This window comes from Gossypium hirsutum, chromosome D04 (genome assembly GCF_007990345.1).
Source record: "Gossypium hirsutum isolate 1008001.06 chromosome D04, Gossypium_hirsutum_v2.1, whole genome shotgun sequence".
In the NCBI taxonomy this organism is placed as follows: Eukaryota; Viridiplantae; Streptophyta; class Magnoliopsida; order Malvales; family Malvaceae; genus Gossypium; species Gossypium hirsutum.
The window spans coordinates 11615695-11627605 of record NC_053440.1 but is presented as its reverse complement, the minus strand read 5'-3'; the positions used below and the strand labels follow the sequence as shown (position 1 = coordinate 11627605).

The 11911-nt window shown below is 35.8% G+C and overlaps 1 protein-coding gene and 1 non-coding gene across 2 annotated transcripts; one reads left to right on the top strand and one right to left on the bottom strand.

Moving 5' to 3' along the window:
• The first annotated feature begins 1908 nt into the window (after positions 1-1908).
• On the top strand, positions 1909-1980 carry TRNAC-GCA (transfer RNA cysteine (anticodon GCA)). Its single transcript has one exon. It is a non-coding gene; the product is annotated as a tRNA-Cys (tRNA).
• Positions 1981-2336: 356 nt separating this feature from the next.
• Positions 2337-11127, bottom strand: LOC107904736 (uncharacterized). The gene is made up of 11 exons (XM_016831202.2): positions 10907-11127; positions 10179-10284; positions 8852-9799; positions 8644-8768; positions 8151-8315; positions 7115-8063; positions 6543-7028; positions 6151-6470; positions 5509-5613; positions 5292-5417; positions 2337-4479 (listed from the first exon to the last, which is right to left on the bottom strand). The coding sequence occupies exons 1-11, from the start codon at positions 11024-11026 to the stop codon at positions 2713-2715; spliced, it is 5217 nt and encodes a 1738-aa protein (XP_016686691.2). The 5' UTR covers positions 11027-11127; the 3' UTR covers positions 2337-2712.
• Between the last annotated feature and the right edge of the window lie 784 nt (positions 11128-11911).

The following is an 11911-nucleotide window of genomic DNA, read 5'->3' as shown; positions in this document are numbered from 1 at the left end:
ACTCTACTTTCACCCTTGGCAGTCTTCATGAACTGCAGGTTTTCTAATTACAATCCTCATGTTTTTACACCCTGTCAGACTTCCCATGTTACAGTCCCAGCTGACTACCACGTACTTAGTGTCCTAGTGGACTACCTATGATGTCGTAGCGTCTTTCAGCTATGGTATTACATAATTTAACCTCGTGTTTACTATCCCGGTAGACTATCAAAGGATGTCATAGCGTCTTTCAGCCATGGTCTTAGTCTTAATTATTTTTATGGCGTGATTTTATATGATATCATAGCGTCTTTTAGCTATGGTCTTACTCACTTTTATCATGATGTCATAACATATTTCAACTATGGTCTTTCTCACTTTTATCATGATGCCATAACATCTTTCAGCTAGGATCTTACTCATTTTTTATTTATAGCCTCCAATCGGACCCATGGCATAGCCATGATCTTTTATATACCCTTCCCATTGCATTTCATCCATTCATCCAGTCACCATCTTAACCTTGATGTTTGAATACCGTAGTGTCCCCTCCGCAAAGCCTGAAGCTTAGCTTATCACGAATGCATACGACAACATTGTATGAAAGTATCTAACAGATTCACCCCTTGTTCCCCAATCTTAACTTCATCTAAATCCTTTAATAATCCCCTATATTATTCCTTAGTACATTTATGCATATATATACATGCATTTCAGGCAATCCATAACCATTACTTTAATAACGATATGCTGGCAGATACATATAATCATACTCATCTTTATGCTTTCAACCTTCACTAATCAACATACAACATACCAAAAATGAAGAGTGGAAACTCACATTGTTTTCGTACCTCCTTATCTTAGCGTCTTTGAACACTAGAGCCTCCTTTGTAATATATCAATATACCAATATTTTCCCTTTATATAAAAATAAACTCAAATTCTAAACAAATTTAAAAATGATAATTATTAATATATCAATCTTTAAACAAATAATATATTAAAATATAACAATCTAGTAATACTAACATCTAAAATAACAAAAATATCAAATATAACAATAAACATTCAACTAATCTCTAAATTTCACATTTATCAACTAAAAAAGTTTTTTTTTAAAAAAATAACTTACTTATTAGTGAGGGATTTGTAGAGAATTTGTTACACATAGTTGTGTTGGAAAGAAAATGGGAGAAGAAAAAGAGATTGGGAGGAATTGAGAGAAGAGTGGTGGTTCATTTATATACACAAAACCAAAATGCATAAAATTTAAAACAGTTATTCAAAATAATTAACTCATACTTGCTTACCTAGTATACTTTTAATGTTTCTTTCATTCATGCTTGTTCATGGGTCCATTATTTCTTTCCTCTGCTACATGAAAATAAAACACTGCATTTTCTTGCTTTCATGCTTGCTGCCACGGGTTCTATACTTTCCTTTCTTTCCTGTATTTTCCTGCATCTTCATGCATGCTCATGAGTTGCTGCTGCGTGAAAAAAACATGACAAATTAGTGAAGTGCTCACCCTGGGGTTCGAGTTTAAAGTCGACACTTCCAGGGACCGACTTCCAATTTTGTATTGAAGTTTTCAAATTCAGACCCCCAAAGTGTGGACTTCGTCTATTTCTCTAATTAACCCACCACCTCAACTATTTTACTAATTAAATCATCAGACTAGTATATTTAAAAAAAAAAAACCTTGAATATCATATAGTTATAAATAAAAACAATGACTGGCATGTCACTAATTTTGATATTAGATGTTATTGATATTTGACAAATTAATAAAATAGCATCAAGTGATCGACTGTGTTATATAAACTTTTCTCTAAAAAAGTTTGAAATGATAAGATAGGTTGAAAATTGATTCACATGTAAATTTAGAGTCTATATAAACTTAATACAGCCAGAAAAGAACAACTAGGGTCTATAGCTCAGTGGTAGAGCATTTGACTGCAGATCAAGAGGTCACCGGTTCGAACCCGGTTGGGCCCTCTATAATAAGCATCTTGATCCCAATTTTAGATGCCGTATGTGCTTGCACTGCTCATTCGTACTATCATCCCACATTGCATCTTCAATGAGAATGCTATAAGTTAACTATTTCGACGAAATCATATGTTATGATGATTTTTTACTTTAATGATTTCCACATTTGCAGCATTAGTCAGGCACCGCACAAATCCCAACTAATACTACCAAACGGCATCCTTCATGGAAATTTTGGTTAAGTGCCGAATATGCTTAACTTTCTTTTAAAGTTATTTAGACATTTAATGATCATACCCTCGTACAGATAAGTTGATTTATTTCTCTTCTTTACTCTGAGAAAGCGGTGGAACAAAACAAAATGAACCAAAACTTACTCAAACGCTATGAGCAATTACATTGATTGAAAGAAAAAAGCAACATAAAATCTAAAGGCAAAATGGGCGCAACAACTGGGTTTGTTTTTACATCTAAACAAATCTTCACCTATTTCAGATTAGTATTCCACCAAAAGATAAATCCCTATTTCAATTTAGTTCCTATAATTTGTATGTTCTTTTGTGCTTCCTACTTACACATCAATCTCTCCTATTACACATGAACTGGCTCAATATTTACCAAGCCAAAAATTTCCTCAAATACCAAATCGTCTCAAGTAAGACTCGCCAATATTGTTTCTGTGGCAAATGCTGAAACTACCAACCTAACAGTATACACTCAATTTAAGGAAAAGAGACTTCAATCAAGTACAATACCTCTTTCTCTTGCTTCTTCCGTGACATTCCGATCATCAGTCTTTTCAGTTAGAGTGTGATACGACTGCCACAACGTTAGGGAGAATGGATATACTGCTAAAGCCTTCCTGTAAAACCTTGTAAGAATGGTCTCGATGCCCGGAACATTGTCCATTATATTGGCAGCCTTCACCCATACAAACTCGGGTGCAATTGGGACGGCGTGAAAGAATGCATCGACCAAGGTTGAGCTAGCCCAAAACATAAGACTGGGAGAAACATCCCTAAAGCAGTCACCTTGGCTTAACACCTTACACACGGAAAACATTAACTCATAGTTGGATGGCACTAATGCCAAGATGGCTTCCACAAAATTGACTAGATCCTTCGGCTGTGTTAGATTTTGGGGCAGAAGAGATGGGCCATGCCACACTTCAAGGACCAAATTCACAAGAGAAGAATCAGACGAGACTGGACTGAGAATGTTTCGAACAAGTTGCTGGACTCTTGGCTTTTCAATCTTGGTGATAAAAAGTCTAGATAGTGGCTCAGAGACTTGGAAAGAGCGAGCAGTATCCAAATACATATTCAAAGTATTGATCTGCCAACTAATAGGAACATCACCCTTTTGAGACTCATCATTGAGCAAAAATAAGGCATGCTCCTTTACACAATGATTGAAACCCATGGGAGTGGCAGCCCTCAATGCCTGGTCAATAGCTGAGCAAGCGTCAACATTGTTATTTTGCAAAAAGTTATAAAGAAAGAGATTAAGATATCCGAACATCATATCTGTCTGGTTTGCATTAGGTACCACAACGCTGGACTTTGACATTGAATTCGTTCCCCAAGAGACAAAAGAGTTCCCATCATCTATGGGTTTCAAATTTTCAGTTTCAGGGTACTCAACTTTCCAAACGGAATTATACCAACATGTGATGAGTTCTTTCGCAAGACCAGCTTTTCCATTCTGCTGGGCATATTCAGCATATTGATTCCAGATACAGTGAATTCCAGGGGATCCTTTTGGCCAGTTGTTAAGGGCTTCTTGAAACCCAAGAAAACTCAAATTCTCAGAATCATATTTTGGCACTCGTGCTGATATCAGAACAAGTTCTAAGCAAGATGGATAAACTTTTCTGTATTTTTCAAACATGCTTTGACAGCAGTCAGTGCTATTGAGTGCAACCAAACACTTAATGTGATTGAGAGCAAAAAGTTGTGCCGATCTGAGATCACTTTCACTCTTAAATGATTCAGTATTGATGTACGAGTCAACACAACTTACTACCATTTCTAACAACTGCATAGCCCTTTTCTTTTCATTGTTGCCCAGATCAACAGAGGGCCATTTGACCGGAAGAAGTTCTTTCTCACGCTCTAGCCGCTGGACCACAGCATCTGGCAGCTTCCTGTAAATAACCAAGTAAATACAAGAAACCCATAATACACATTTGTCAGAAATGGTTAAGCATGCGAGGATATCAGTAAACATCGAACGAGGCCCATCAGAATTTGTCGTAGCAGGGAAAAGTCTATATATTTTCTGGATGGCTTTCTCAACATTCCCAGACATGCATAAACAATCCATCATCTGCAAAAACAGGTCTAGGATGCATGCACTCATATGCAGTACATCCTTTCCAGAGGAAGATGAACCACGACAAAGTGCTGAAAGAGCCGCATCATATGCACCCAACCGATCATCCAGTTGTTTTCGACTGTTGATGTACATAAGCCAAAGTTCATACGATCCTTCATTGTTTCTGACCTGAAGACCAAGAGAAGAAGTACGCCCAAACAAAAGGTTTGAATTTTATCTGAATTCTCTGAAGGGACAAACAAGGATGCATGCCTATATGTGTTTGTCTCAAACTCATACACATGATTTACATTCATGCATGCTTTGTTTTCGTGTGAGGGGGAAAGGAATACCCAAGATGGGAAGTGCTACCTCAGTAGGAATAGGACACAAATTTAATGCCAATGCAAAGCAAATATTTTACATTAAAAGAACAAATATTGAGAAGAACAAAATAGATATACTTGAAAACACACAAATACTTAAGAAAGGAACAAAAGGAGGGAATATCTTAAGCAAACTGAAAAGAATGACAGATGAACAAATACTCGCACACATACAAAGCAATACTAACAATCTCACAGATATTTTTCAATTCCCCCCAAACAATTTACCCAATCCCAAAATTACCATTACTGTAACATTCCCATGCATGCAATCATTGGACTAGTAATTTCTTTGGCCCTTCTGCTTCTATTCCATTCCCATTGTGGCTAAGTGATGAAAATACTAATGGAAACTAGTGACCCTAGGAGAAAGCATGCATAAAACAATGGATTATATAATTAGTTTCCAAATGAAGCGAACTTCTATGGACAGCCAAAGCTGCTAGTGTCCATATGAACTACCATTAGTAGAGAGAACCAAGAATACCCAGTAGACAGAATCCTTTACATGTCAGCATATAGTTACAATTTAACCAATACCATACCTCCAATCTAAATGTTACCAACATGCAGAGTCCAAATAATTATCATAACCATGCATATAAATTTACATACCGCAAAAGAGAACATGTCATCCTTCCCAACAAACAGCCTACGACTATAGCAAATAAGCAGATAAACCATCCAGAGAGTCTCTGAAGCCGGATCAGCCTCAAGGGACCGTGAAAGTAAAGAAAGAGCCTGCGAGTTAAAAAGTGGAGTTGATGGCAGAAACAGAAGTGTTAGTATGTAAATATGAACCAAAAGTTATCTTGCAGGTGGCCAGGGTTACCTTTTTCATACCCTCCACTTTGTTAACCTCCTGATTGAGGATAAGCAAAGCCATCTCCAAGGACTGGGCCTTAGCATCTGAAGCTTGGCTTTGGCTGAGTTTTTTCTGAGTACACACCATGAAAGGAGTGTCCTAATTAGAATATGGATGTAAACAACACAATATGCCAATTTGTAATTTGTAATACAGAAAAAAAAATGCAAACATATCTCATGGTATTAAATAAACAAAAATGAGTGAAAGCAGGAGCTGATTCAAAGTCAAAATACAAGGGGCATTGCTTTTGACCATCTCGGAAAGAGCACAGGTTTTTCCCATGACAAGACTACAGGGTATAACCATAGGAAACTGTATAAAGAAAACAGGAAATCAGATAGAGAATGTATTCTAAGAAAAATAAAAAAGGCTTTCCAATTTCTACGCATCTCACAATTAACAAGAGATTACTGATGACTCAATGGAAGGTCAACCTTATGCTCACAGTTCTTGGGACTTAAACAAGACATACTTGAAAGTAAACATCTGTAAATAAATATCAGGCCAGAAATTTGTAAAGTACAATATACAAAAGAAAAAGATTATAGAGCTCAAACCCAAAAAGAGCAAGTGCAGAAAAATAAAACAGAATGTATGATTACAAACCGCTATTCCATTTCTACTCTGGAAATATGAGGATTGCCTATTCCAGCTGCCACGCACTTCAATACGACCATCATCCTCATGAAAGAAAGGCTCATCTGTAGGTAAATCTTTCTGGAAAAAGCTTGATAAAGCTAAGCAAATACTGAAATACTTCCACCAGGAGTGTGCATTCGCCCAAGGCACAACAGATTCGAGTGGATCAGCTTTCAAAATATCTAAACTGACTATATAAGTTGGTGAAATGAAAACATCATTATATTTGACAGGTTTTGTTGGACCATTACTTCGCTGTTGACATGATGCCAGAACAAGCTGAGAATCTGCAAATGGATGGTTTCAACTAGGTTAGCAACAATGCACAGGTTTCCAAAGATGTAAAATGACATTCATACCAGCACTGTCAGAATCATCATTTCCATTCATGTATGTATTTCTCTTAGACAACTCCTTAACATGTTGAAACGGGCACTCATCATTGTTGCATTTTCCTCGGAGCTCATACATGCAGAGTGGCCAAGATGGGTCAATTGCAATATTGCACGTATAGGAGCCCATTCCTTTCCTAGATAAATCACAAATTGCCTCTAAAGAGTTTGCTATCTGACCAGACTGCTCCATTTCATCAATGTTGACATAAGCAACCTCTTCACTGTAGACATGATTCACTCTTTGTCTAGTAACAGGGGCCATGGCCTTCAAATGTCCCATTGCACTCCTCAAAATGGAAGAAGGTGCAAATATTATAGATGTCGCTGAAAATTGACATCCAACAGAAATTCCATTGTCCTTTGGATTTGCTGAAGCGTAAAACTTTGGAATATTATTTTTTTCCTGGAGCACCAAAGCTTCTGGCATAACTTCATTTGGCTTTTCAGGGCCTAAATCAGGAAATGTCTATTGTTTAATCATTTTTTAACAAACAAAAATAACACTGCTAAAACATTGCTTGTGATGAAAAAGCTACCTGAAACATCAAATTGATGCTTTTTCTCTGCCTCTGAGAGTGTAACACTACCATTGCTAATCTGGGTCTTTTCACTTTCAACATCATTTTCTGCCCCTCGTTCCATAGAAGGCTCATTGTAACATGAATCAATGTTCTTTGATGTTCTCATTCCCAGCCGCGCAAATAGTTCAGACCTCAATGTTGCTTCAAGAAGCAAAGAATCCTGATTATTAGACTCATTATTTGCACTCTTACGAATTACTTCAGAGTTTTGTTTTTTTTGCTGATACTCAGGACTGGGTTGAACAGAATCATGGTCCATTAGAGAGGTCCCTTCATCTTCATCTGCAGAAATAATCGGACTACACGGAGATCTTACTCCATTTGCAGCATTGTTGCTATTATGAGGAAATGGCTCTGATGTACTAGCATCCTGCTCACTGCATGGTTCAGAACCCAAATTTCGCCCATTATCATGCTGTATAGACAAATTGTGACGAGCTATATTGATACATTGGATATTTGCAGCAGACCCTGGTTGATTAAGACCGTCATAGGCAGGCAGTAATCTATGAGTTGATATTGGTACAAGGTCCATATTTTCAGGCACATTGTCTGAGGCATCCAATCCCATTCTAGTATGTTCATGTTGCCTGGAAGACCATAATAAACAGGGATCATCCACAAGTAAAGATCTGAAGCGTGCCGAACAAAGTTCCCTTTGACGATAAAGATCTGTACATCTAGCATTAGCTTCAATTAAAGCTCTCTGAGCTTTCCGGTAAGCTTTAAGAGCATTTCTTTCTTCAATTTCACACAAGCATCTGTGCTTTTGCGCTTCCTCTAGCTCCTTGTCCAGTTTTTCCTCAATCTCAACTAAAGAATGTATATCTACATCCACATTAGAATGACCAGGGATATTTACATTACCCAAACTGTTCCACAGACTTGCAGTATCTTGAGAAGTCTGAAATGCAACATTAATCAAGTCTCAGCACAGTCATAATGAGGCTAAATAAAGTTAAAATTATTTGATCAACAGACATAGAGAGACCTGAGATCTTTTGCTAAAATGGGGATCAAGTGTTTTATCACCAGATGTGACTTCACGGTAATCATTCCCTTTTGATAAATTCAGCTCTCTCACTGCTTTGCTTGGTGAAGAACTTCGTGGATTACTTAAACCAACCTTAGTTGGATGATTTAATTCCACGTATCTCTGTAAGTTGCAAAACTATTAACCACTATACCAAAAGCTTAGATGATATACGAAGACAATCATTTGGAAACTGATTTTTTTAAGACTTCTAATTTTATGAAGATAAAACTCATTTCTGTTCGTCCATAATTTAGCACCAATAACTTCAGAACAAGATATTAACTAATCAGATAATCCTTGAAATACCAATTGCATCAAAATGAAGGTCAATCTTTTTCTTCTGCACGAGTAGATAATGCAAAACAGATCTAATATGTTAACCATACAGTGCCAGTATTATTTTTAAAAAAAATTTACGAGCAAAGAGCACCCTAAAACATTAACGTACCAAGTTATTTTTCATAGCACTGGCACTTGCGTTTGTTAAAGCTACAGTCTGATTTGCTAAAATACTTGGATCAACCTCCCTACTGGTCCTTACGGATTGATGCAAATCTTTATGCATGTCAACACCTGCAGGATGAAAGAACCATGTCAGTCAGAGCATCCACGGGATTGTATAAGATAAACTTAAAGAAGATAAAAAAAAAGTTTACCATCCTTCACCACTTTTGATGCATCTTCCAATGAAACGTCAACCCGCTTGTCATCTTTCTTTTTCCATTTAATGCTTGACTTGGTTTTGCTTACTGGATCTACTTTCTTGCTATGATCAACCTTATCCTTGCTCTGCAGACTCTTTGTCTCCAGTTTTTGGTCTTTTGACACTAAATTAGATTTTACGTGATGTACCTCTGGTTGAGCACCTGAATTTGATTGGGTAAAATTAGAATCTCCAAGTTTCAAGCGTTTCTTGTCTGGTTCTTTTGGATCAACTGAACCATATGCTGAAGTTGCAATCCACTTCCTTCCTCCACTATTGTCTAGGTTCATAGTTGAGGTCAGAACTATTTCCTTATGTTGCTGGGCAGCTTTAAGCTTCAATTTGCTTTCCCGAAGTGCAATCTGCTGCCTCAAGTCCTGTAGTTTACTATTGTTGGAAACTACACCTTGCTCAGACAAAAGATCTTGGCATGCCAAACTTTTGTTGCGGGGATTAAAAGATCTAATTTGTGATCCCTGATCAACCGAAGAAACAGCAATCCTGGGATTGGCCCCACCATTGATCTTGGTCATTGATGAGATAAATGTACGGCTTAAAGGTTTCTTGGGAATTGCTCTGGTAGTATTTGTTGAAGTCTGTCCTAACTTGTTCAACTTTGGTGCAGATGAAGTTAAGGGTCTCTGAGTACCATCCCTAATCGAGTTGGATTTATTTTCAACAGGTTTTTGTCGGCTGCATTCTTCTGAGTCACTTCCACTATCATCATCTGAGAAGCATATTACAAGATTATTGCTACCTCCGGAAGGAGCATACCAACTACGATTAGTGGATTTAACTGGCAACTGATTCTTCTCAACATTTTTCTGACTCATTGGTGGAATTGGTTGTTGTGAAAGAACATCAACAGCGCCAGCAATATTATTACCAGCAATAGCATTCCCTGTATATCAGCAGAAACATTATAATATAATACTAAAATTTAGGAAAAAATGTTTAAACAATATTAGGAAAACATCCTATTTTGCAAGTAAAAGACATTTTCCAGATAGTGCAGTAAAGGCAGTAGACCATAAAATAAAATCTCTACAAAAACTAAGCAAGTAAAAGACTTAGAAATGCCCCTTATGAAGTTTGAATGTGTACCATCAAATAGCAACCAAATAGTGCATTTGTCAATGTACATTTTAAGCACTAGTTTAATACTTCAATATACAAACAGGACATTTCAATAGTCAACTCAGCCGCACCAAAATAAGCTCCAAATATGTTGGAAACATCAAAGCTACTTAAGAATCTCGATGTTAGCCTCTATGACTTACCAGCCAGATTTGGTGGTATGGGTTTCACCGCAGAAGGCACTGAGTTAGGCCCCAAAGGTGGGGCAATAGTACCACTAGACTGAGCAGTGGAGCAATCCAGATTTTCCTGGAAAAGGAAAATAACACAACAATAAGTCGCACATTTATGTTCTTTGGTACATAAGTTTATTACGAAGTGAAAGCAAAAAAAAGAACCCAAAACAATAGACAAACAGCAAAAAAAAAACATAAACCAAGACAGAGCTTAGTAAAATTCAAATAAAATGAAATTCTCACAGAAAGCTCTGGTTCAGCTCCATGATTTTACAAAGCAACAACAGGTCTCTAAGCTAAAATTGAACTAAGCATAGTAAAATATACAACTATAATCTAGTTAGCTTTTTTAAAGCAATACATATTATGCCTGTAAATCTGCAAAAATTTAAACTATGAAAAAAGAAGAATCCGGCCTTCATTTTATCTTATTTAAGATCGAAATAGACGAAATTGTTTTCTTTTTCTTCCCCTCGATTTCGCAGCAACGAAGCACAAACAACCCGCTACCATAATCAAAAGTTCAAGAACACCAAAAAGCTTACATATATTCACAATAAATCGATAAAGTTGGATAAACAAATATTCATAGAAATGAACACTTTCCTATATTTCCTCAGCAGCCAAAAACCAGTAAAAAAGAAGGAATAAAAATACATGGAAATTAGGGTTAAAGAGAGGGAAAGTGCGATTACGTCGTCGTATGAATCAGAGAGTTCGCCTTCTTCTTTAGTTTTAGATGCCTCGATATCTTTGCTAGGGTTTACATTCGTTGAATTTGAAGCCATTGCTTTGGTTTTAAGCTCATCATCCATGAATTTAATAATAATTTCTTTTTCTTTGACTTTCTTCGTTGTTTCAACTTTCAATTAAGAGGTTAAAAAGAAAAACCGTCACGTCACGGTGAAACGGGGTGTAGACGAAAATTGTGAAGGTGGGAAAGAATCGAGAGGCGGCCGTAATTTTCTAAATACGGAACTACCCTTACTCTTGTTATTAATTTACGAGCAGAGGGACTTCCGTTCTTCAACGCATTGTTCTCTAAATGGACAGACAACTCCGCTAAGCACCCACGTCATAAATAGATGAAATCTAATTTTTGTATATTTAGAATTTAATTTTTTATTTTTTATTTTTTATTTTTTATTTTTTATTTTTTATTTTTTATTTTTATTTTTATTTTAAAATTTTTAATTTTTTACTTTCTCAACTTTAAAAATGTAATTCAAATTTATTATAATATTATTTTTATTATATTACTATTAAGTGAGTGTTTTTTAATTTTAAAATACTACGCTAATAAATTTAAGGTGGTCTCAACAAGTAAAATTAAATTTTGAAATTCCTAAAAATAAAAATATAGGAATTAAATTCTAAATTTATAAAAAAACACACAACAACTTGGAACATATTTTAACCATGACTAAAAGGGTAAATTGCATTGTTGGTAGTATCATTATGCTTAAATTTCTTTTATAATTATCTAATTATAAAAAGTTACAAAACAATCCTTCAACTTTAATTCATTATTTGTTGAAAACTTTGCAATAGAAAGATGACTTGATAGTTTTAAAATTAACATATTAACAAATTTAACTCTCCATGTTTATATATTATATCAATTTGATCAACAATTTTTTTTTTAAATTAATCCTCTATATTTGTATAATTAAAAGACTCGAAAAGAATTCAAAAATTAT